This window comes from Alternaria ethzedia (genome assembly GCF_023757985.1).
Source record: "Alternaria ethzedia strain BMP 0044 chromosome Unknown scaffold_18, whole genome shotgun sequence".
In the NCBI taxonomy this organism is placed as follows: Eukaryota; Fungi; Ascomycota; class Dothideomycetes; order Pleosporales; family Pleosporaceae; genus Alternaria; species Alternaria ethzedia.
The window spans coordinates 59,799-84,942 of NW_026056211.1; the positions used below are offsets into that span (position 1 = coordinate 59,799).

The window sequence follows — 25,144 nt, forward strand, 5'->3', positions numbered from 1 at the left end:
GTCGTGGGTTGTTTTGGCGAAGTCTTTTCGCAATGATCACTAATCTGGGACCAAGTAAATGGCGAAGCTTGCGAAGCTCGCGAGAGGCTGTGCAATTCGCACAATCTCAACGAGGCACTGCAGTTGTTGATACGCCGTATTGGACGGGGTGCCGCACGATTTAACCCCCAAATCGTCCCACTAGTGCGGCAGAAGCCATACGGCCGATACGGGGCCCGCAAAAAAACGTCTCGGCTCGGCAAGCGCTCTTGGCAGCGTATTTCGCATCACGTATTCCGTACAGCCAGAACGCGAACGCATCCTTAGCTTGACGGCTTGGCCGAGGAGCGATACGCAACTGTTGTTAAAACGTTCGAGAAGCCCACTTCGAGAATGACCACACCTGCATTTGAGGACGCATTATCTGCGTTCGTCTTCGACCCAACTCAACATGTCCGACACCGAACCATACCGCCCAGCGCTTGACGACCCAACCGCCTACGTTCTATACCGATACATTCCTAACCGGATAGCGGCAATCATCTTCGTCGTCGCATTCGGTCTTACCACCTTTTTGCACATCTACCAATTCATCAGGAGAAAGACGTGGTACTTCGCACCACTAGTGATTGGAGGTCTATGTAAGATTGCATAGCCATCCTTCTTCCCCATGGTGTTGCTGACATGATGCAGTCGAGGTTATAGGTTACATCGGACGCTACCTCTCACACGACGATGTCTGGGCACTCGGTCCCTTCATTATGCAGTCGCTGCTCATCTTACTTGCCCCGGCACTATTCGCAGCCTCCATCTACATCATACTGGGTCGCATAATCCTCCTAGTCGACGGAGAGCGCTACTCGCTAATTAGCCACAAGTGGCTTACGAAGACGTTCGTAGCAGGAGATGTGTTCAGCTTTATGTTGCAAGCCGCAGGTACGTTACCACTCTAACGCAGCTTCCGGGACTATGGCTAAACATTAGTATAGGTGGTGGCATCCAAGCAATGGGCACGCTAGACGCCCTGCATACCGGTGAAAAGATCATCATCGGTGGTCTATTCGTCCAACTGCTCTTTTTTGGCTTTTTCATCGTCGTCTCCGCGGTCTTCCACTACCGTGTCTCCAGAGACCTTCCCCTAAAGAGGCGCTACAGCCCCTTCTCGTGCTTCAAGTCTCGACAGTCTCACGAGATCGTACAAACATGGACCACCGTATCCCGAGCGAGTCTTGACGAACTACCCTGGAAGCGCCACCTATTCAACTTATACTTCGCAAGCGCGCTCATCATGGTTCGAAGCATCTTCCGTGTCGTGGAATACCTCGGAGGAAATGCAGGATATCTCCTCAGTCACGAAGTGTACCTGTACATCTTCGATGCACTGCTAATGTTCTTTGTCATGGTTTCTTTCAACTGGACCCACCCAAGTCAGGTCACGGACGCACACCAGAAGAGACTGCGAAGCGGTTCGCCTATGGAGCTTCAACATTCTCGCGATATGTCAACGGGCGCGGACGAAGAGCAAATGATGGGTCATAGTGAGGCTAAGAATGGTGTAAGGACTGGTGGCAGGAGGGATTCAAGGAGCCATGGCAGGACTGGATCGAGACGTTCAAGTAGCAGGCATGCTTCTGGGCGTTGAGACAGCAGGGGTGGATCTGTCGATTATGACAACAAGAGGAGGACTTCATCTGAATTTAGCGACTAGAGCATAGGAACTGATGACGTTCCCGCAAGAAGTAAGCGACAAGCTGTGCGCCAGTACGTCCCCTATAGCCAGGGACGCGGAATACCGAGATTTTCTGAAAAGGAAGCTTGAGCGAGATGCATCGGTAGCAAGTGTCATATTCATGGCAATGACGTCATTTCATTTTGAGAGCAAGAACTTCCGACTTCACTAGGAAGTCACATCTGATTAGATAGCATCAGTCCGTAGGAACAAGTCACCTCAGAGGAATGAGAGGAGCATCCGTAATTTCATCTACATGCTTAATGCAATGCACTCGATGATTGCTTCCACCCCTTCATATTGGTATTTGTTTCCTCATCGCACTCCAGAGAAAGGGTATGTTTCCGCTATGACTGTAATTGTACCCCGACTCAACTCTGGAATGGGGTCCGTAGAACTCCATGACTCCAGTTCCTTTTTTTTTCCCGACACGTCCCAGCCCTTCTACTCAGGACGGTGGTGAAGGCCGACCACCGAACTTTGTGATTACTGATAGCCCACTGGAAAGCGAAATTACTACCCACGCAATTACAATACAGGATCCAGAAAAGTTCCGAGAACTGGAATGCGATTCGTGGTGATGGATTTTTGGAGCAGCATGGTGGAGCTCCGAGGTGTGTCCGCCTTCGCGCCGATAGAAGACGAACTTCACGAGGAGCGAGAAAAAGGTTCTGTCGCTGAACGGAAAACTTTTGCGCGACTCTGTGTTCACAGCTGTGGTTGTGGATGGCCCATTTGCGAAGCCAAACGATCAGCCAACCTCTGCAAATAGATGGCTATCCGCGGGTCCCGACAGTTGGCATGTCGACCGGCGTACTCCTTCAGCTCTCGCAGTTCAGTCTGTAGCATGTGTACTTCCGCCTTCAGTATGCGGTTACTGCGCTCTGATTCTCGCGCTCTCTCAACTAGCGCTTCCTGCTCCATTTTCTGTTTGCTTCGACACTTGCTGGCGGCTTTGCGGTTCTTTTCAAGATATATAGCCCGCGCTGAGCCTGGTTCGGCGTACTCGGATCGACGCCTCTTCTTGGACGGTGTTTCTGTTGTTGTTGTTGGGGATGTCTCTTCATCCTTAGGGTACAAACTGTCGTGTCGTCCTTTGGCGTCGTCGTCGTTGTCGCCTTCGTAGAGTTGGGACGCATCGGCGGGATCGAACTGCGTTTGCGACGGGGAAATAGTCGGAGTAGAGATCGAGTTTGCTGACTGATTGGAAGGAGTAAATGCTGAGCCGCCCTGGGCGCCGAAAAAGGTGTTCGCAGTCGGTGCTGCGTTTAAGTTAACGTTTGCGCCCAAAACAAACGCCTGCGAGTTCGTGGATTGAGACATGGGCGGCGGAAAATTGCCCATATACTGGTATCCTGCGTATTGTGGGAATAATGGACTTGTGGGCGATGTGTGCGTAAAAGATCCATAACTACCGGGCGCTGGTGTTTCTTCTGGCTGCCCTTGATTCGGAGGGTACACTGGGTACCCTGGTTGCCCTGGTATCATTGGAGAGTTGTCGTCCAACATGTAAGAATGATGTTGGTTAGAAGGCATGAGAACTAAGCTCATTGTTAACGGTATTTGCCTGTGAGGATATGTGGTTTGAAGTAACTCGCTACCACGCTTTGCCAGATTTCGTGCCGATTGTGTGTGCAATGAACCCTTTTGGAAACGACACAATGAATTGGTGAATAATGGAGATATCTGAACAGACTAGAAGTGGTGAAGCTGGACGTGTTGAGAGTGTGATGATGCAGGTGGTCTGTTTGTCATGGGAAGTGAAGAATCAAACGTCGATCCATGGTAGGCGCCATTCGCAACCGTGGAAAGCAGGACCATGGCCAACTTATCTTCAAGCGAGAGAATCCTGGCCGGCGCGCTGAATCGAACGCGTGGTACGGGTACGCAATGGCACAGAGTGCTGTAGTTTGTCGAAGAGGCTATGACGGCGCGGGAAACATGCCCGGGGAGGATCCACGCGACATGATTGAGTGAGATGCTGGCCGGCGGCGTATACCGCGACCAACTATGAGGCAAGCACTTCGCATGCCGCTGCAGGAAGAGGCGCATTGCCGCAAGCTGCGCAGCAGCTGTCAACGCGCTCTGATAGCTTACCAATGCTGGTCTGTCGGATGAGGGCAGTCGCGACGAGGTGAGGCTGAGGGAACGGCACGCTGGTGGTGCGGCGGCGGGGGGAAGCCGAGCCATCGGCATGATCTCGGTGAACCTGTTCACGGGCGCTCATTCTTAACCAGCGGTAGTGGTGTCCATGGATCCCTCGATCAGGTACGGGTGGGCCTTCTGCGCTAGTGGTCTCGGAGCCCTGGAGGACCTTCGACGTTGCACGACGTGCCGTCGCTAACGCCAGTCGCTAACCTTGGAATCACGCTACCGCTGGCCTTCGTCACCCGCAACCCTCTGTCTGGTATTTTGCCTCAGACTCGGCTCCAAAAATAGTGGGTGGCAGGTGCTCTGAGACTCCATTTCGTCTATATCTAAAAATCGTGAACCCACTCGTCCAATCGTTCTTCCGTCCCCGGATCTGCTCAATCGCAAGCTCGCTTCTTTTGCACCTCAAGGCGCCTACCACTCACTATGAGCATTGGCGCCGACTCAGACCCAGGTAAAGATGCCGACTTGAACAGACAGCTTTTCCGTGGAATTGGATACGTGCCATATCGGCACTTTAGCTCTCGGCGATGCTCTGATCTAAGCGTATTGAGTTGTACTCTTCGTCGCCATGTTCGACGTCATTCTCAAGGGTGGACCGATCGACGATCTGTTCCGATATCCGATGACACTTCTCATAGGCTGTTGGGGGCTGATTGCAAGCATCATGCCAGTATAAGAGAAGATCGCGTCGCATATGCAGAATGTCAACTCGCATTCCTGCAGTCTGTCTCCGCCGCCTCCGATACCATGTCAGCCCTAAAGCCAAGAAATGGGCAAGGCTGGTGAGTAATCCACTCTTCCGGGACGGCTCGATAGCTAGGAACACCAGTGATGAGTTCCTGGTCTATCCGATATACGCAACTATGCTGTCCTTGAAGGAGCGGTTTCTCCCAAAAGTCGCTGAATTTAGTTTTTGTAGTGGCGGGCCGTCATCTCGAATCGATAAAGAAGCGATTCGAGTTCCCAACGGGTCCACGGGTACACCAAGCTAGCCCTTCCTCCGCATCGCGTCCCGCAGCACCAACAATCTGCGGAGTAAATAGCGGTTATCGAGAGCGACCATCGTGAGGCTGCAGCCGAAGATGCCGGTGGATCCAGGTATGCCGAACCTGCGAGATTACTCCAGTCGACGTCGGGTAGAGTCTTCTGAAGCATTCACCAGACGTAATAGAGAGTCTTGTAGCCCTCTCAGGGTTGACCCTGAAACCAGAAGCGGCATTGACAATGTGGCACACTCTCAGCCGAATGGAAGCCGCTCGCGGTCTGGAGGCATCGCCGAAACTACACAACTTGGGACAGTGCCAGCAGTGTATACTTCGATCTTGGTTGGTTATTTGATGAAACTGTATATATCGCCGGTATTGCTTCACGATATGCACAGGCATCATAGGCCTCTGCAAGCAACATGTCGCACCGCTTTCTCAACCTGCTCACACACCGGCTATACATGCAAATAGCTCTAACCTCTCTTTACAGTACAGTCCACGTATGTGTGTACTTCTAGTCTACATCACTGCGCGAACTTGCCGATATGCCGCTCGGCGTAAAGAGTAATCCTGTATCTAACTTCCCGCTGTCAACATACCACCTGCATGATCTACTTTACGCTTTGCATCAATGTGTCCGTTCAACCGGATAACGTATTTTGAGCTATCCATTGTTCCCGTCTTATCCATTATTCCCGTCGCCCAGATCTATCGTTCCGATGCCCCATCCGAGAAGCGGATCCCGCTTCCGAAGTACGCCTAGATCCAGCCGTGCCAGTCTAGACCAACGGCAGGGTACTGATATTCTGTCCAGTCTTTGGTACTCTTACACTCACGCTAAAAATCACATGCTTCAAATCGGACTTCGGTATGTCTATCTCCCCGAGTTGCAGTGAATGACCTCAGGATGGAAGCTCATGGAGACTGTGTCGTGCTGTATATGTAGCTTGCTTGAATTCTTCCATCGACGCCCATTTACCATGCCCATCTAAGACAATGTATCATAGCCTGTCATATTCCTCGATAGACTGTCCCATCGTCGTCGTCGCAAATCGAGTTAAACTAACGTTGGGATAAAACACCCAGATTGTAGGCTACCCAGGTACAAGTCGTCGGACCTCCGAACTCACATGATGACTCTCCGATCCGATATCGGGATCGTCCAGCGAAATCTACAGCCAAGCTTCGTATCAGGGCTCAAGACAATCTGGGGTTCAACAGGCGTCATACCTCCAGACATCTAAGCGACCGTTGCGGGTAAACTTTCCCGGACACCCTCCCGGTTCGCCAGCGGCCGAGCGACCCACGAATCTCCGCACTTGCAACCCACCCAACTACCGCCAAACATGGTAGTTGCAACGACCCTGGCGCAGGCGCGTACCTAGGTACTACAAATATACCAGCTTCGACATACGTTCAGAACCTACGAATCCAAAAAGTGCAACATAAACCGCCAGAATGCGCGTCATCGTCTTTGGTGCATCGGGTGTCCAAGGGCGTCATCAAGTCCACGCCCTCGCCCGAGCAGGCCACTCCGTCGTCGCCGTGAGCCGCAACCCGAAACCTGTTCTGGTAGATGGGAAGGACGTGGAGACGTTTGCCGCAGACTTTACCGACCATGATGCCATCGCAAGAGTACTCCAAGGCGCAGACAGGGTCTTTCTCAACCTCCCGAGTACATCGTTCAACCAATCCGAGCCCATCATCGCGGCGGCCAAGTACATCGGTGAGGCCACAAAGAAGGCAAACGTCCCGTTGCTTCTGTTCAACACGAGTATGCCGGTGCCGGAGGAATCTCAAGACATCGTAGCTCAAGAGGACAGAAGGGAGATGAGGAGGTTATTGAGGGAGTCTGTGCCGACCATCAGCATTGAGCCTGTGGTTTATCTCGACAACCTTCTCGAAGGCTGGGCTCTACCTTCCATCCGCGACGGCAATACCCTTGTCTACTGCCACAAGCCCGACCTGCGCGTGTCGTGGATCTGCCACCACGATGTCGCGCAGATCATGACGTCCGCTATGCAGCATCCTGAGCTTGCTGGCCGCGACATCCCTATCGGCGGTGCGGAAACCGTTGTTCTTTCCCAACTAACCGAGAAGCTGTCGAGAGCCTGGGACAAGCAGCTGAGTTACGAGAACCAGACTGTTGCGGACTTTTGCGATAAGATTGGCAAGGCGATGCAGGGGCGTGGTTTGGATACGGACACGATTGTTAGTCAGATGTTCAAGGCGTATACGTATTACAACGAGGCGGAAGATGAGCCATTTAATGTCGATATGAAGCCTGTAGTGGACGAACTAGGAGTCAAGCTGACGCCAATTGAGGGGTGGGCTAAGAGGAGGAGTCCGTGGGATGACAAAGGCTACTATTAGACGTAGAAACATGGCAAATTCTAACATTTGTTGACGAAGTCGTTATCGAAACGGTATCAAAATAACAGACTCCAAACTGCATCCAATTTACCCATTCCCATCCAACTACCCAGACCCAGAACACCCATCTCCCCCCTCACATACCCCCCGGCAGCGTAACCCCCATCATCCCCCCCTCCGGCCCATCCTGCGGCATCCCAAACTTGCCAATCCCCTTCCCCCTCCTCCTCTGCACCTCCATTGCCACCTCATTCGCCTGCTTAAGCATATCCTCACTACTGCTCTTCCCCGGCACGAAAACCAACCCCAGATCCGGCGCCGGGGTTCCCGTCCCCACAAAGTTCCCCTCCGCATCCTTGGCGTAATGTGCATTGTAGTAGGAGCGCTTCATTTGCCGGATTATTATGGATTGGGATATTTTGCCTTGTTTGCGGGAGAACGGGTTGTAGTTGTGGAGGGAGAAGGCTAGGGTGCGCGTGATCATGGGGACGGGGATTGTTTCGTCGGGGTCGCCTTCTGAGAGGGTGGTTAGGGCGCGGGCGACGGTTGTGTAGGTTGGTGGGGAGGATGTAGTGGAGGGGTAGGTTGGGGGTGTGTCTAGGGTGGAGGAGGGTGGGGCGTAGTAGTCGTTTGTTTTGGGGGTTGCTTCTGTCATGGTCGTTGTTGTTGTTGGTGTTGGTTGTAGTGGAGTAGTCGTGCTGTTATGTATTGCGTATTATGTGTTTTCTCGGAGAGTTTGTGACTTATGGATGCAGGTAAGACGTGTCTGACAGCTATAACACCACCACCAAGCAATAGCGTCCTCGCTTGGTTATATATCCGGCCATCCATCAATATTAGAATTACCTTATTCCCACGATCTTCCTCACTGCCTCCAACTAACCACCTCACATGGCTGAGCAACCGAATACGAGATGCTACCTACATAGCCTCCCGCCAGGGCTGCTCTGTGGCTAGCTTCCAGCTCGGCACGAGCTTGACACCAGGCGATTAGGACTCCAACCCAGTCGCATAACCTGGATAAATGACCGAGACATGTAAGCTGCATCACCAAACAGGTAAACCATCCTACGACTCAGCCTATCGCAGTGCCCCGGTGGCGAGTGCGCAAAGGCGGGGTGGCTGAGAGGGGATTAGCGTTAGGACCCTTTGTGCAGATCTCATGATGTCATTTTGGAAGACTCCCCGGAGCCATTGTGGCTTTGGTTGCTTGTATCATGTAGGATTATGCTTATCCTGTGTTTAAGAAGGCTGGGGCGACTTGGTCCAACGTGTGGTTTGTAGTTGCCATTTGATCATCCCCCGGAATATAAAGATAGAATTAAGATGTCGATCGTGGAATCCGGGGTTATCGCGGCGGTGATCAGACAACAAGGACCGAACGTGGAGTCATTCAGTAGTTTGGGATAGAGTGCGACCGGTGAGAGTACCTAGGTAGGTCGCAGAGCTGCGCGTCCGTGATGTTCGTCCTTCATCGTAATCGAGGATACAGGCACAGTTGACACGATAATACACAACCGTTATGTAGATGATTTCTTTAGTCTGATCGTAATTCATTTCATTTATTCATAGCATCGCTAGTATTCTGCGATGACATAGGCTCCCCAAACGCATAATTCAGTATGCCTTTCCATCTTCAACGTGCTCAGTGCACATACTCCTCCTCATCAACATCCTTCCCGCCCTTCTCGAGCATATGCTCAGGAAGCGGACTAGTAAACGGCTTCCTCGACTCCCGCACAATAGCCGGGATACTCGTCCCCTCCGTAAACATCATCTCCAGCTCCTCCAGACTGCGGCCCATAGTCTCCGGGTAACCGAAGTAAACAACCGGCAGAATGATAGCAGAAATAATAAGGAAAACGAGATAGTACTGCCACCCAATAGTCTCAATAGCAACCGGCGTAACCATATTAACAACGAAATTCCAAAGCCAATGATTAGCAGTAGAAATACCCGCCATAGGCACACGCAGCCTCGTCGGCGCAACTTCCGTGCAGTACAAAAAGTTCGCTCCGAGGAAACCAATCGGGATGAAGAAGTTGAAGAGGAAGACGAAGAGCGCGCTGGCGATCTGAGCCGATTGGTTTGTCTTGGGGAAGCTGGATGCGACGGCGAGAGCCAACATGCAGGATGCCATTCCTGCTCCGCTAAACATGAAGAGCTTGCGGCGTCCGAAGCGGTCGATGGTGAAGAAGGCGACGAAGCAGGAGAGGAACTTCCAGGTCAGCGCGCCGCCGGAGAGGATGCGCGAGGTTTCGCTGTCGAGGCCGAGACCTTGTTGGAAGATGATCTGTTGATCTGTGTTAGAACTGGGTTTTATAGTCAAGGCGGGCGAGGACTTACGGTTGAGTAGGTGGAAATGAGGTTGCTGCCGCACATCTGCTGCAGGAACTGGAGGAAGATGCAGAGGGAGAAGCGGTAGAACAGCTTGTCCTTGCCCATAGTGAAGATGTCGCTCATCTTCGCTGCGCTGCGACCAGTCTCCTCGAGTGCGAGTTCGATGCCGCTGATCTCAGCTGTGATCTCGGGGTCGTGCAGATCCAAGCCCTTGAAGCTGGACAGACTGAGACGAGCCTCCTCCACGCGTCCCTTGTTGACTAGCCAGCGAGGTGATTCAGGGATGCTGAATACAGCGGCCATGGGAACAAGGGAGATGACGGTGGGAATGGCGAGCGGGATACGCCATTGCAGAGGCAGGTTATCCTGTTCGAAGAATCCAAGGTTGATCCATGCTTCGAGGAGGTAGCCAAGAGAGATAAAGCAACCGTCGAGCACAACGTGCTTACCACGGTTGGCAGACGATGAGCATTCGGATTGCCAGACTGGGACGGTAGCGCTGAGAGCTCCGACTCCCCATCCTAGGATGAAGCGACCGACGACGAATTGCGCGAGCTGGAAGCTAGTGCATTGTAGGATCTCGCCGACGAGAGTCAGGAATGCGGCACCGAAGATGAGCTTTCGTCGTCCGAGGATGTCGCCAATCCATGAGCAAGACAGAGCACCGAAGAGAGCACCAATGGTGAAGGTAGCGACGACGGCACCTTGCTTGGTCGAGTTGCTGCTCTTCTCCGCGCCGGTAGCATCGATGGTATCGATTTCCGGGAAGTGGTCGTTCCAGTCACGGAGAGACAACAAACCACCCACACCAGACTGGTTGTATCCAAACAGCACAAAAGCTGGCAGAACGACAAGCAACAGCTGTGCCGTCTGCAGAGTCTTTCCGGTGAGTCCCATGGTGAAGATTGACGAAGGGAGGAAGATTCAGAGGGGAGAGGAGGGGACTACAGAAGGAGACGGGATGGACAGCAGCTCAGTACTTGTACTCCAGAAGCGCACCCCACAATATCCTGCAATGTGGGCACACTACCATGGAGACAAACTCCAGTCAATGCATTATTGACGGCCTTAGTGCTCCGCCTTTTGGGGGTAAACACCCTGACCCGGAGATACAGGTATAGCCAGCCAGCGAGCTGCACCGGATGCCTCGATTTAGCACCGACCCCATACACCGCAACACTAGCAGGTAACCCTCCACAAAACGGCCTCGATTTTCTTGACCGGTCTGCAGTCCGTGCTTGCGGGAATTGACTCGCAGCATGACCACAAAGCAGGGCGCGTCTGCGTCCGCGGCCATAGTTCGGCGTCGCTCGCCTCAAAGCGAGCGGCTGGGGAGGAAAAATCCTTACGCCCTTGTCGCAGCGCTATCATGACGGTTGAGGCTTCATGTGGGCCGAATTTGTACTGAGGCTCTGCGGCAGGATTTAAGCTTTTCCAAGAAGACGTTAGGTGCTTAAAAACCTTGATACGCGTGCGGCGCGATTGGTTCGCATTACGGCCTCGGTACTTGTTCTATCCCCACCATCGCCGTGCGCGCTCCGTAACGTCGGAAGATGGCAGCAGGCAGCTCGGGCGAGAGACGCAATTTGCTCAACGCGCGTGAGTAGCGCGCCGGCCCAGATTTGATGATGAAACGACAGCTGGATAACCAGGGAATCTGCCTGATTGCTCCACACCCGTGGGGTCGGCTAGAAGACAGCAAGAAACCGCCGGTAAGTTTGAAAGTATGTACCTGCGCATGCGGCGAGATAAGACTTTGCGCGAGACGATAGTGTAGCTTGTCATTGCTTGGCCAGACCTCAGTCGATGTCTGACCTGCTGATGGCTTTGCATGAATGCTCAAACTCTAGTACTGCTTGGTGCTCTTGCTAACTCTCATAAGCTGTGAAAGCCCGTCAACGGATTCGGCTCTCTGTGTCCCCGTCTCGGTGTTCGCACTCGAGCTCGTTCCTTCAGACTCCGCCCCACTTCGTCCCTCCGACAGTTCCGAGTCAGCGTCTGGGGTTTGACCAGCCTCCGGCCTGCCATGTCGGTCTTTGACAGCGTCGGCTGTCTGTTCGGGTGTCGCTCGTCCGATCTCCGCCAGATTGGTCGGTATGATGCCATACTCGAAGCGATCGATGACAGCTCGCTCCACTGCGATTCGCGGTTCCTCCACACTAGCTTTGTAATCCTTCAACAGCGCGACGGCCCTCTCGTCGCCCTTCAGGACACACCTGTGGATCAACGTCTCCCACGTCTTCCTTCTAGGCTTCAAGGGGCCCTTTTTGCCAGCTGTCGCGCCCGTTGACCGCATCTCCTCATAGTAAAGCAGAGCATCTTCCAGGTCACCCGATTCTAGGCACACCAGGATCAGACGATCATACGTAATGCGGTCAGGTTTGAGACCCAGCTTGACCATCTCGTTCGCAAAGAACATGGCAAGCTCCTTGCGGGCGGACCTATGGCAGCCTTGAAACAGGATGTTGAACGTCTCTGTGTTTGGGCCAGCATGAGATACCGTGTGTAGGGCTTTATAAATCTCGATGCCCTCTTCCAGGCGCTTGTTTGCGATGCTGGCTTTGATGCATGCGTTGACAGCAGCGGTGGGAACTTTGCGGCCAGAAGTCTCAAAGTCTTGCAGATATCTGAAGGCTCGCATGGGTCTGCTGTCATCGTTGTGGTTTTTGGCGGACAGATACCAGTAGAGAGGATCACAGCTCCCAGAATTGACCTTCAAGTTCGAATCGACCATGATGAGGATGACAGACAAAGCTGCGTGGAGGTCGTTGGCGTTGAGGTATGTGGATATGAGCAGTTCATAGTGTTGCGAAGTGAACGTTGTACCTCGTTCGGTCAGGACGCGAAAGACATCGGTAGCGAGCTGGATGTCTCCGTGTCGTGAGGCGAGAGTGAGTACGTGCAGGCAGGCGCCGGTGCCAGGCTTCAGGTAGCCCGGCTGAACTTGCGCAATCCATACGAGGCTCGTCTCTGCGAACTTGATGGTGTTAGCAACTTCCCTTAGAATGCATATGACACAGTCCCACTTACAAGCTGCTTGTGCGCCGCAGCATCTAGCAACGCTCCCCAGAGAGCGATACTGAGCTGGACGTTACCTGTTCCGCTACTCTTGCTGTGCACACCTTCTTTGAGACTCAGCACGTAGAATGCTTCCTCGACTTCCCCAAACTCGAGCAGCATCCATATAGCCTTGTCAAACAGCCAGCTCTCCACGCGTGCTTTGTTCCTGACCATCTCCTCCAGCAACTCGAGTGCGTGTTCGAAATGTCGCTCGCGCAGCATTCCGGCTATGATGAAGTTGCGCGCACGGTCGGATGGCATAAACCATCGCGACTTCATGTATTCGAGGATGTCCGTGCGGAGGAGGTAATCCGGGTGCACTGCAAGCACCTCAAGCACGCATTCACAGCCCCGCGCATCCAGCAAGATCCTTGGCTTTCCGGTCAGAGATCCATCGGTCTTGTCCCAGAAGCCCATCTCCTCCAGCACTTTGCGGACCTTCCCCGCCGTGCCATTGACCGAGTCGACGAAGCTGTGTAGTACGGCCGTGTACATCTCCCGGTTCGGCACCTCCCCTCTGTCTTTGATCAACACCCTGCAGATGTTCATGACTTCGTCGTAGTTGCCCTTGGCGCCCTCGGCCCGCACATGTTCGTATAGGATGTAGGTCGGGAGCTGGGCGAGCGGAGGCCTGTCTCGTGAAGTGTGCGAAGGGAAGGCGCGAGGCTTTTCTGCAAAAGACCGGAAGCCGTTCAGGGCTACCCCGGGCTGCGAGAAGAAAGTGTCGTTTGCTGCAGAGGGTGCGCTGGAGCGGTTGTAGGTACGCCATTGGCGGCCGCAGTGGGCTATGGCATCTTTTCGCGATGCATTGCGCTGTAGCAGACTAGCTCCTCCTCTTGCCACGGACGGTGTCGTTCCAGCATTCGACGGAAACCCCGGACAAAGGCATCGCCACAGGCCGTCGTTCACGAAAGGGCGGGGTGGCATTGGCGTGGGTGATGTGCACTGCCAAAGTTTCAATGCGCGCAGCCTAACATGTTGCGTCCGTGCGCGCGCCTCGGTTCGACATGTCTACTTGTGACTTGTGCATCGCCATGAACGAACCATGAGTAAGAGCTTAGTTTGTAATTATATTCACATATGCACTTTCCAGATGCTTTTCCTATCCCGTGCCAAGCCGCAAAAAGGGTATATGCGCCCAAATACCAACACGTCTCATGCAAAGCCCATGCCCCTTCCGTACCGTATTATGTCGAAACAGCGTCAGGCGTAGCGTTTCTTCCCATCTCTAAATACCTATATTCCGTCGTAATTCGCACAAACACGTGCTCACCTCCTCACAACTTGTTCTGAAAGAAGTTCGAGAACCTGCAGCTGTCAGTCGTTGTTCCTGTAGGAATAGAAGCATCACATACCTTTGGCGATATTACCTCCTGGTTTACCAAGTGCTTGCTCATGATCTTGACAACCTCCATTTGCTCCTCGTAGGTGAGTCCGGTGATTGCTGCTTCAATCACTCCACCGACTGTGGTGTGGTGCACGGCGATGAAGCTCGAGTAGTAGAAGAAGGCGATCGAGCCCATGATGAACTGGCAGTCCATGCGGTCAGTCATTCCACCGTGCCCAGGGATGGAGTCGCCAAAGTCCTTGATCTTGAAGGTGCGCTTCAGGCCAGAAGCGAAGAAGCCACCGAACGGCGCGATAAGAGACGCGAAGGTTCCGAGCATGATGACGTGGAATTGCACGGGCATGATGTTGAATGTTCGCGGGATGGGGAGACCCTCGGGAAGGAAGGGAACGGTATAGTCGCGCGCGATGAAGACCGGGTTTGGCCTGCATTCGAGGCCGGACCAGATGTTTGCGCCCAGATCGTTGACAGGGCAGATGAAGTACTTGTAGTCGCCGAGGAAGTGGACAACGAGCATACCCCAGATAACAGTGAAGAACCAGGCGCCGAGGAAGCCCTCCCATGTCTTCTTGGGCGAGATCTGAATGAGGGGTGTCCGTCCAAACGTAATACCGCAAAGGTAAGCGAAGATGTCGTTGGTAATGACCATGGAGACGGGAAGGATGAACCAGATGAATCCTTCGAAGATGTTGTTGATGACAAAGTGCGCCTGTCCAACGATGAGGAAAAGGGCCATGTGCGTCCAAGCAAACTGGGTGAACTGGAACTTGTAGTGGCCCTTCTGGAGCGAGAAGACGAAGAAGACGAAGCCTGGAGGAATTAGTTTGCGCATACATCGTGGGGACTGGGAACATACCGATAATGTACAGCATGAAGGAAATGAACCTATGGTGGGTAGCCAGGGGAAGCAGCAGACGGTCCACCATCAGGACGTGCTTGAAGTAGTAGATGACACTCTCGCCGTAGAGGAAGTACATGGCGGTGCCGAGGAAGTACCAATTCAGCGACTTGGTGAAGCGCAGGCTGCGGGCCTTGCTGGGCACGTTTGCGATTGCGATGACCTCCTTAAAGGATATGACTTGGACTGCCGTGACGATGATAATTATGAAGAGATGACCCGCGCCGAGGGCCCAGAAGAAGCCGGCAATCATGACGAGGGTCCATGTTGTGCGCGTTATGAAGTTGGCCTTCTTCTTCTCGTACTCGGTCTGGGGGGGCTGTTCGGAGGCCTGGCGCTGTCAGCTGGGGAGACGTGGGCAGAGGACTGCCAACGTACTGGAGGGGCCGTCTCTTCTTTGATAGTGGGACTGCCCGGGTCGCTGTACTCGGACATGCTCTGCGAGGGTCTCCGCGCCCTGCCGTTGCTGGCGCTGCGGACCTGGTGGTTGAACTTGACGTCCTTTCTCGGGCGCGCCATGGTGAAGGAGGAGAGGGCGGTTGCGCCTGGTATCCTTGGGGGGTATAGGGGCAGCCGGGGCGAGGCCGGAGGGGAAGGCGCGATGGGTGAGGGCGGGGTGGGTGAAGGAGGTGGTGTTGGCGGCAGGCTCGACTGGGCCAAGTAGTGAAATTGGCGGACAAGTAACCACGGGCAGCTTGCGTCATGGCACCGCCGCTTAGCTTAGCGACCCTGCAGCCTGCATGTGAATTTCCCTAGCACCCAAACACGCCAACGCCAACACGCCAACAACGCGTCCATGCGCCCCGCATCGCGACCGCTTTGGGACATGCACACGCGCAGACCCGCTGGCAGATGGACCGACAATGGCTGACGACGACTTCGACGATTTCTCCGACGATGACCTCGACGACCTCCCTGCCGACGCCCTGCAGCATCTCGAGGCGAGCGCCATCCGCGCGACACAGCACCAGCCCGACACGGAGCCAGAGTCCGACTACGGCCCCGACGATGGCGACGAGGTAGTCAATCTGGACGATGCGCATAGTCCGCCGCCTCTCTATGCGCTGGACGAGGAGGGCTATGACAGTCACATCGATGACAATATCAACGACATTATCGAACATTGCCACTATGACCAGATGGAAGTGGAGGAGCAGCCACGCAGGTCTCAGGCTGACCCCAATGCGCTGCTCCAACGCATCAAGAAGGTGCGACGCGTCCACCTCAGTCTGTAGACGCCCCGCTGATCATCGCAGTTAGAGCAAGACAAGGCGCGCGAGAAGCGAGAAGCCGAGGAGCTGAAAGGCAAGCTGCAGACCAAGGCGGGCGAGGCCGATACCCTTCGAAGGCGCTACGATGCCGAAAACCGCAAACACGAGCGCCAGCTGGCGGACCAGCAGCAGTCGCATAGCACCGAACTGGCCAAGCTGCGGGCCGAGATGGAGAAGCTGCGGCGCGAGAAGGAGTCGGTGCAGACGGACAACATGTTCAACCAGCACGAGGCGCGAGAGTCTGTCATGGCCCGACGGCCTGGCAGGACCATGCCCTCACGACCCAAGTCAGGTGCGCAGGCAATCAGTCCAGCCGGCACACCTAAGAGGGGGCAGAAGACGAGAGGTCCACTGGGCGATGGTTTTGACGACGACGACGTTGTCATGGCATCACCGTCAAAGCACCGCGAGAGACAGAAGACGGCGACGCCAAAGCAAGCCGGTAAAAGGAAGCGCCAGGCTGTCGACCAGAGCCCTATACCACTGCCTGCGCTGCAGCTGAGCGAACCGCGAACTCGGCCCAGAGAGACAGAGCCAGCACCAGCCGTGGGTCCTGTCATAGACGCCGCACTGCTCGAGCACTTTCGACGCGACGACCGCCGATTCACCCTCCTGCACCGCCTGCTGTCACATCCATCATCAAATGGTACTGATCGCGTCCTCGAAGCGCTTACGTCGCATGCATTTCCGTCCAAGCTATCCAAGAAACTATCTTCGATCGTGTATGATGCTCTGGCGAAGATGAATACATCTGATGTGCACGAGCTAGCAGTACAGATATGTCACATCTTCCTCGACCTGTGGAAGCGGTGTCAGTCCGAGAAGTACTACGCTCCGACATCTCTGATACTCGATGCGCTGCACTTCATCCTCGCATGTGAGCCGATCGAGACCGCCGTCAAGATCACCGAGCGCGTAGTGCCGCTCATCATCGCCTTTGTTGATCTCGTCGCGGACCCTATTTCCAAAGCAGCTAAAGGGGGTGAGAAGGCCGTTGCCGATCTCTACTCCCCGAAGCAGCAAGAAATTGCATCTCACATCGATGTTGAAGACTGTCTCGAGTTGCTGTACCTGATCGCGAGCAGCTGCGTGTCCTCAATAGATTCCACAGCAATAGCTCGTCTATGGCAAGCGATTCCTTCAAGCTTCGCCATCATGCTCCTGGTCAAAGAGCAGCCACATGCCCAAATCACGCTCATGTTGCGCATACTTGGCACCTCTGCACTTTCCACCTCAATAGGACCCATAACATTCGCAGATTCCGCTCAAGACAACCAAGCCAGTAACGAAGACGCCCTGGTCCATCGTCTCACCAACCTCTTCACCGAGCTGCCCAAGCCCGTGCCGGATCCTTTGGAGTCTTCCGATGAAGCTTCAGCTATCTCCGAAGCAGATCTATGGGATCTTCGCCTGCTCGTCATCTCGGTCCTGACGCAGTTCTCTATCCCGGAATACGGCTCTAGTCGTCTAGCCCAGAACGGCCTCTGCATTGGCCGGCTGATCAAGTACCTCGATCACTGCGTAACAAGTCTGTATCGGCATCCCATCGCACCAACTCAAGAGCGAAAAGTCGATTCCATTAACGCCACTATGAAGCTCATATACCACGTCGCTACCACGAATGCCGATTTCGACATCAAGAGCAAGTTGGTCAATACGCTAGGTGGGCACCACGCATATCTCGTCGCGCTGACGCGATTAGCCTTCAGCGAGGGCTTGGTGCTAGAAGCGGGGATCGAAGATGAAGTTGTCAACATGGCGCATGACATTCTAGACGAGGGACTGAGTATGGAAGAGGGAGATGCTTTCGGCAAGGTGTTTAGCAGTGGAAGCACTGTCTAGACATGTTCCGTGTTTTCTTAAGAAAGAGATCATCAGCGCAAGCGGCTTGGGCGATGGGCTCTGATTTCAACTTGCACATTTTCCCGCAAGATGACCCCACTTCTGAGCTCAAGGACGATACCACTTTAATTCCGCGCTCATCCACAATCATGTAGAACAAGATACGGATATCAATTTCTTGTATAATCACTAGTCCGGCTCGCATTGCTACGCATCGCTATAGCCTAGGATGGTATTGCATTGGGCGGCGTTTATAGCATATCAATCACACACTCTCATACAGTCAACAACTATCCATCTCTACACCCGTCCCTTAATCCACCCCAAAACACTCTCCAAAACCTCCTCCCCACACTCATCATTCAACAACTCATGCCTCCCCCCTCCAACCACCTCAAATACCTTCTCCTTACTCCCTATCACATCCACAAACCTCTCACTCCCCCTCCAATCACAATACGCATCCTCATCCCCATGCACCACCAACGTCGCCACTGTCCACGCCCCCATCTTCGTCCTAACACTGTCTGCAACATCCACGGCCGTCGCGGCTGTTAAGAAACATATCGGTTTCTTGGAATACAGGGGATCGACGAGATATTTCTCTATCTCGACCGCACGGCGTGTGAGGCTGGAGATGGGTACGGAGCGGCCTGGTATGGAGACTGTGGGTATTGTGCGTGCTAAGACGCCGACGGCTAGTCGAGCGGCGTAGGGGAATGGGCCGGGGAATGCGGGACTGAGTAGGATTACACCGGAGATGCCCTCTCGATTCTCTACCACACTCCCCGCGGTTATTAGACCACCGAGGGAGTGTCCAAACAGTACAACTGGTCTTCCCCCTCCTTGTTCAACAGCATAACGCCGGAGTGCGAGATGGTCGGCTACTGCTTTTCCTACGTGGACGACAGCGCGAGTGTGGCCGGGGGATGTGCCGTGGCCGTGGAGGTCGAGGGCGTAGATGGCGTAGTTGGCGGCGAGGAGGTGGGTGATTAGGGAGGAGTGGGATGTTAGGTATCGGAGGGAGTATTCTGCGTAGCCGTGTTGGAGGATTATTGTTGCGATGGGGGTGGAGGTGGGCGTCCAGATGTGGAAGGTTGTGCCGGAGGGGAGGGTGTGGGTTTTGTGGGTTAGACCGAGGTTTGGGTCCGGTGTTGGGGTTGTGGGTGAGGGTATAGGTGGTTGTGAGGGTTGTTTGCGGTAGAGAGATGGGACGTTCAGCATCTCGAGATGTAGAAGTGATATGAGCGGTTTCCGGATAGCAGTGATATCCTCTGATTCGATTGGGTGAACCCGGAAGTCTCCCAGTAGCGCTTGCTAGATTATTTAGGCCATAGTGCATTGGTTATGCCAGCTTTGTTTCCTGAAGCTGAGGCTGCGAATGTTAGTATTCGCAGGGCAACCGCGTTGGGTCAAGGGATGCTCACGACATGCCGACGGTGTCCCCGTAGATTGGTGGAGACTGTGACGATTGCTTAATAGACTGCATCGCTTCGCATCTTAGCTGGAGAGCCCATGTATATTGATTGTAAAGATTGCCATTCTGGTTCATGAAAGCATGTGTGTGATGAGATGCCCACGTGGAAGGCGCTCATCGTTGATTGGGCCTAGTGCGGGGCGGACACGCGCAGCGCGTAGCCGTGAACTCATCCCGTGCCCGGGTGATTTCTCATGCCAACGCCAGGCTCGCCTGTACTACCAGCCTTATTGCTGGCCGGATAGATGCCAATCTGAGACGTGCCTTTCTTCCCTGTCGTAACGTTTCCGACGTGATGCCGGCTCACCTTCTCCACTGCCTCCAATGGCATTCCTACCTGCGCATAGCCTTCTTCTCCGGTCTGGATGTTCCCGATCTGCTGGTCCAATTTGACAGCTTGAAGATGAGCCGTAGTAGCCTTGCAGCGTTGTATGAATTCCTCCAGGGCAGTATCGCCCGCTTTCAACTCCTGTTGTACGTACTCCGCCTCATCTTCGTCGGATTCGGCGATTGCAACCAAACGCGGCGGCACGTCATTGCGCCTTGCATCGGCCTCAACTGCCAACAATGCCAGTTCTTCCCCCAGCTGGTTCATCGAAGCAGCCTGCTGTTCCGGGGATCGGTTCGACACGTTGATCCTTCTACCAGGGAGATTAACTTCCATCATGCTCTTGGATGTGACAGTACTCACAGCGTCAGGATGCCCACCGCCGAGTCAAGTTCTCTTGCCGCTGACCACAACACCGCTTTGTACTTCTGTATCCTAGACTGGTTCAAGGCTACTCGAAGTTTGTCTCGCCAGCTCTTATCGTCATGCTTGATCCACTTCCCAACCAGCTTCTCGAACTCGTCGCATTGTGTCCCGCAGTCGTTGATCACCTTCGCAATGCCGGTCTCTTTGACTTCATCCACCGTTCTAGCATCGGCTTTGGACAGGAACTCCAAGTCTGAAAGTTTGGCTTGTAAGCCTTGTACATCGACGCGAATAAGTACAATGTCTCTGGGGGCGTCCTTGATTGCTCGGAGAAATTCGTAGAGGCCTTTGATGCTCTTGACAGCAACATCAGTGATGCCGATGATGGCAGCTGCTTCTCCAATCACAGACATGGCTTCTGGGACTGTCTGATCTGTAATTGAGATCCTGGAACTGTCAAGCAAGAAGGGTGCGCATGTCTTATATCGCGACTTGTAGTGCCGTTGTGTGAGCAAGTTGATGCAGGCGCAGTCGAAGCTGCCTGATCCGGCGCAGCAACAGCGACGAGCTGAATATTCAGCTCGGACCAAAATGACCACATGCTTCCGGTGAGCAATCAATCGCTCCTGTTAGATCGTTTATTGTCGCTGCGATTGACATAGCCCCTGCGGTGGCTGCATGTGGGCGTTAATCAACGAATCAAGAATCAGCGCAATATGAGAGCTGAAGGCAGCCCCCAGCTGCGGTCACCTCAACTTAAAGCTGAACACGTCACCCCCCGAGGACCCAATGAGCTGATGGGAAGAGGGAACGCAATCCTGTCAAAACCTGATCGTCGCGCTATCTCAGCCTTTTCGTCTCGAAGATCACGGTATGATCTGCTTCATTCGTACGATATCCACAGGGCTTGAGTTGTAGACATATTCGTATCGGAAAACACCTATCGGTCACTACGAAGATGTCTTTTCAACAGGACGTCGGAGATGTGGTGACCAAGGAGCGTGGCATCACTCAGATCGGGTCCAACATTCAGCTCAATCTTGGCGACCCTGGTAAGCCCGCCCATGACTTCTATCATAGCTATCGCAATTGACGATCAGTAGGTGATGAACGCGAAGCTATCCAGAGATGGTTTGCACCGTGGCTGTTCCGCGATTGGGTTGAGGGACGAAGCCAGGCGGAGATTCTCAGCAGTTTGGTCAGTAGACCAGGCTGTGGTCTCTGGCTACTCAACAACGTCCTGCCAGAGTGGTACAACTCATCTCAAGATGGTCTTTGGCTAACAGGGGAAGGTGAGTACTCATGTGACATATCACAGTCCTCTAGGTCTTTACATCGCACCCTGTGTTTCCGTCTCCTTGTTTGAAGAATTCGGGTATCATGAAGAGATTTTCCAACAAGCCTTTTCGGTTTGTGCGATACAATATCATCACTTAAACTATTACTGACATACTTTCAGTCGGGTGTGGCAAGAGCTTTCTTTGCTCCTCCGTCATACAACATCTGACCGAGGTGCTGCGACTCGAGGATAGCCAGAACATGGTCGTGCCGTTGGTCTTCTCCTTCAACGACAAGTATACACATAATATGGAGTTCCTAACAAACACGACTCTGGCGTACCTCTGCTCGGCTAAACCGATCCCTGAATCTATCGTCCAAGCAAGAAAAGTCCGTGTATCGCCGTCAACAATACCTGAGATTGAGAATTTTATCCTGCACGTAGTGACTACTCTGAAGTCAAATGAACCCGCCAAGGCAAAGGCGTCTATCGTACTGGTGATAGATGCTCTAGACGAGGTGTCGTGCGAGTCACAAACGGCGGATATGAGGTTGTTGAACCGGCTGTTGGCGCTAAACAAGCTCGGCTGTGACTTTCGCATCCGGACAGTCCTTTTCACTCGTCCCGATAACGGAATCCAATCACATTGTCGCTCAGAACTCGGCTGGCGGAGGATGCCAATACCTGCTTTAGAGATTGATCGAGACATTGGTACCGCGATTGGAACGAGATTAGAGGAAGGTACGAGACTTGATAGAGAGGACAGAGACAGGTTGACAGCGCAAGTCGTGAAGAAGGCCGCGGGCATGTAAGTTGACCAAAACATCGCTTTTTTTCAAAAGCAAGTAACATCATATAAAGGTTCCGACTTGCTAGTCTGTACATCGATGAGCTGGTTAAGTCCATCCGACGAAGAAGCATTCGGTCTACGAATTTCGAACCGCGACTTGAAGAGCTACCCGCGACTCTTTATGTCTTCTACGATCGTATCTTGGGCAAAGTTGAGAAAGGGTTGATATGGAGAACTCTAAAAGCATTGCAGTGGATCATGTTCTCCGCGCGCTCGTTTTTGGTCGAGGACTTGATGGAAGCATGCGCCATTATACCGCCCTCGAGAGAGCCGTTCGATTCCGAACAACAGAAGATTCTTGAGTGTCTTGACCTCATAGACTGTCTGAGCGGGCTCGTACGTATTGAGCCTCCGCTGTCTGAAGACGAAGAGACGAGCCTCCAGCTCCGTACTCATTTCGTTACTATGGCACATTTCTCGGTCAACGAATATTTACAGCGGCTTGATACTACATGCTTCGGGATTGATCCAAGTTGGTTCGACAGAGCTTTTGCAAGTTCATATTTATCGCAAGCTTGCTTCATCTATCTCCTGGAAGGGACGAGCGAATCACACTCCGCTACCAGCAAGACCATGCTGGAGTACGCAAATCAGTCTTGGCCACTGCATCTAGCAACCTACTGTCAAGCGACGGGCAGTATGCAACACATCAGCGAAGCTACAAATGCAGCGCTGGCATCAAAGATACGGAACTCGATCGAATTTCCGGATCTTGATATGTACGATGACTGCTCCAGCTTACGGCAGCATGTACGAGACACTGTACAGAGTTACCTGGATTTCGATCGCTGTGATGAGTTATTTGGTAAGATCCTCCGTCGCACGGCCTATCGTAGAGACGTCGGACTCGGCAATAATGGTCCAGAGCGCTCTATTGAAGACGGGCAATACCAGATGTCTCTATACTCTTCCATTGAGCCTGGGTATTTTCGATTACTCATCTTGCACCCAGCAGAGAAAGACGAAGATCCTATCCGATGCTCTCTTGTCATGGACGATTTACGAAATCGAGCGAGATATGCTTATCTATCTTACGTCTGGGGCTGGTCCGGAGATCATGAATACATCTACGTGGATGGTAAATTCGTTCAAATACTCCGGAGCCTTTCCAAAGCATTGTTTGGGTTGCGTGCCGTTTCGAAGCCCGTCATATTTTGGGTAGATGCCATATGTATCAATCAAAGCGACATGACGGAGAAGAGCCATCAGGTCTCCCAAATGGCAGAGTTCGTACGATACGCCGATATTACGTTGGCCTGGCTTCCAGATGAATGCACCAACGATGCACCTCAACCAAAGTCTATCCAAAACCTCTATTCTCAGACGCTCTGGCAGCGCCGCTGGATTCAACAGGAGCTCATACTGGCGCGCGACGTCCGCATTCAGTGGGGGCGTGTCAAGATGTCTTGGGCGGATCTCATGCTTGTTGTCCAGGAAGAAACGCTTGAATGCGAAAAAGAACAACCCGACCAGAAAACTCTTTCCGCAATCAGCTATTTCTCAACCTTACAGGAGCTGCGGGTGCTCTTGAATGAAGAACATCGCAGTCATCAGACTCCCGAGCTGCAGGAGTCTGTGCGAATCATCAAGTCTTTGCTCAAACCGGAAGCACTGCTATATGCGCTTCGTAGCACCCTTTGCTATGATCCTCGGGATATGCTATTTGCAATCCTGCCTCTGACGAGTATTGATGAAGCACGTGGGATTGAAGTCGACTATACCCTATCAACTTGTCACGTTATGACAAACTTTGCAAAGATATTGCTGGAGCGCTCGCAAGGTTATCATATCCTTTCAATGGTTGACAGCAAGAGAGGAGTAGACCATCCACCCTCATGGGTTCCTACGTGGACCAATATCGAGGATCATCCACTAGCGCCCGGAGATGCTATTCCAAAGCAACCTAAATTGTATGAAGCCAGTGCGACGACTCCAACGTTCGTGGTGAACGAAGATGCTCTTCACGTTGAAGGATGGCTCATTGGCAACGTAGCTCATTTAGCGAAGGTCTCCGACATCATGCGCAGCGGCAAAAAGGTAGAGTTCGACCGAAAGATCCTAGTCCGCGTCGCGCTAGAGGACCGCTATCGAGAAAATCCGCTTTGTGTATTCCAACGAATGACTACGCAATCGCGAGACTGGTTCACCGAGCTTCCGGAAGCATCGCGGCTACTGTCCGAGCTCGAATCTCGGGGATCCAGAGCCGCAAGACGCATTGCACAGACAGATTCAAAGTTATTGGCGAACGTGCCGACGCACACTGCGGTAGGAGATGTCATCGCCATCTTCAATGGTGGGGAGGTTCCCTACGTGCTGCGGCCTGCAGCTGAAGGGGAGTACATCCTGATTGGAGAATGGTAAGTCTCGTTTCGTCATGGTTTAAGCATAGTACTTTCGTTGCGCAGTTGACAGTCTGCTGATACCCTGCGACAGTTATGTTGATGGCTACATGGATGGCCAGGCTACGCGTAAACGAACGAGCGACAACCCCGATGTCACATTCAGGATATACTAGGCTTGACCACAATACATCAGGTTGGCATGGAGATGAAGATGTACGTACAACTCTGGATGTTGGCTAGCATACTTACTGCATCTTCGGCGAATGTGCTCGAGTTCAAAGAAAGGCGATAGCAAGATCACTACTGAAGCGAGCTGCATCTCATTTCAGATCGGATAGCATGTACTCTAACCTGCTTTCGATCTGTCTAATCGTATGCGCTTTTACATGGAGGCTGTTTTGGTGCACATGTGATATGGTTTTGGAGGCGAGCGATTTTCTACTAGGGCAAGTGGGGAGAAGCGCGAAGACAGTTTTGGGCCTAGTCTGCGGGGGCGTAGCTGGCACCCCCTCTCCACCCATT

At 53.2% G+C, this 25,144-nt stretch overlaps 9 protein-coding genes across 9 annotated transcripts; 4 read left to right on the forward strand and 5 right to left on the reverse strand.

Annotated features, from left to right (window-relative positions):
* Positions 1–430: 430 nt before the first annotated feature.
* Positions 431–1,785, forward strand: J4E87_006962 (uncharacterized protein; the record flags this gene model as incomplete). Its single annotated transcript, XM_049378562.1, has 4 exons — positions 431–620; positions 673–915; positions 969–1,445; positions 1,760–1,785. 4 exons carry the CDS (start codon positions 431–433, stop codon positions 1,783–1,785), a joined length of 936 nt encoding a protein of 311 aa, XP_049231583.1.
* A 631-nt stretch (positions 1,786–2,416) lies between these two features.
* On the reverse strand, positions 2,417–3,052 carry J4E87_006963 (uncharacterized protein; the record flags this gene model as incomplete). Its single annotated transcript, XM_049378563.1, has 1 exon — positions 2,417–3,052. One exon carries the CDS (start codon positions 3,050–3,052, stop codon positions 2,417–2,419), a length of 636 nt encoding a protein of 211 aa, XP_049231584.1.
* Positions 3,053–6,306: 3,254 nt separating this feature from the next.
* J4E87_006964 (uncharacterized protein) lies at positions 6,307–7,221 on the forward strand (the record flags this gene model as incomplete). Its single annotated transcript, XM_049378564.1, has 1 exon — positions 6,307–7,221. One exon carries the CDS (start codon positions 6,307–6,309, stop codon positions 7,219–7,221), a length of 915 nt encoding a protein of 304 aa, XP_049231585.1.
* Positions 7,222–8,866: 1,645 nt separating this feature from the next.
* On the reverse strand, positions 8,867–10,458 carry J4E87_006965 (uncharacterized protein; the record flags this gene model as incomplete). Its single annotated transcript, XM_049378565.1, has 2 exons — positions 8,867–9,514; positions 9,568–10,458. 2 exons carry the CDS (start codon positions 10,456–10,458, stop codon positions 8,867–8,869), a joined length of 1,539 nt encoding a protein of 512 aa, XP_049231586.1.
* A 949-nt stretch (positions 10,459–11,407) lies between these two features.
* Positions 11,408–13,390, reverse strand: J4E87_006966 (uncharacterized protein; the record flags this gene model as incomplete). The annotated part of the gene is given in 3 exon segments (XM_049378566.1): positions 11,408–12,538; positions 12,592–13,366; positions 13,386–13,390. 3 exon segments carry the CDS (start codon positions 13,388–13,390, stop codon positions 11,408–11,410), a joined length of 1,911 nt encoding a protein of 636 aa, XP_049231587.1.
* A 500-nt stretch (positions 13,391–13,890) lies between these two features.
* J4E87_006967 (uncharacterized protein) lies at positions 13,891–15,386 on the reverse strand (the record flags this gene model as incomplete). The annotated part of the gene is made up of 4 exons (XM_049378567.1): positions 13,891–13,929; positions 13,977–14,779; positions 14,826–15,198; positions 15,246–15,386. The coding sequence occupies 4 exons, from the start codon at positions 15,384–15,386 to the stop codon at positions 13,891–13,893; spliced, it is 1,356 nt and encodes a 451-aa protein (XP_049231588.1).
* Positions 15,387–15,730: 344 nt separating this feature from the next.
* On the forward strand, positions 15,731–17,980 carry J4E87_006968 (uncharacterized protein; the record flags this gene model as incomplete). The annotated part of the gene is made up of 2 exons (XM_049378568.1): positions 15,731–16,075; positions 16,124–17,980. The coding sequence occupies 2 exons, from the start codon at positions 15,731–15,733 to the stop codon at positions 17,978–17,980; spliced, it is 2,202 nt and encodes a 733-aa protein (XP_049231589.1).
* A 797-nt stretch (positions 17,981–18,777) lies between these two features.
* J4E87_006969 (uncharacterized protein) lies at positions 18,778–20,564 on the reverse strand (the record flags this gene model as incomplete). The annotated part of the gene is given in 4 exon segments (XM_049378569.1): positions 18,778–18,864; positions 18,881–19,297; positions 19,660–20,095; positions 20,149–20,564. 4 exon segments carry the CDS (start codon positions 20,562–20,564, stop codon positions 18,778–18,780), a joined length of 1,356 nt encoding a protein of 451 aa, XP_049231590.1.
* A 3,551-nt stretch (positions 20,565–24,115) lies between these two features.
* Positions 24,116–24,795, forward strand: J4E87_006970 (uncharacterized protein; the record flags this gene model as incomplete). Its single annotated transcript, XM_049378570.1, has 3 exons — positions 24,116–24,119; positions 24,157–24,637; positions 24,714–24,795. 3 exons carry the CDS (start codon positions 24,116–24,118, stop codon positions 24,793–24,795), a joined length of 567 nt encoding a protein of 188 aa, XP_049231591.1.
* Positions 24,796–25,144: the final 349 nt, after the last annotated feature.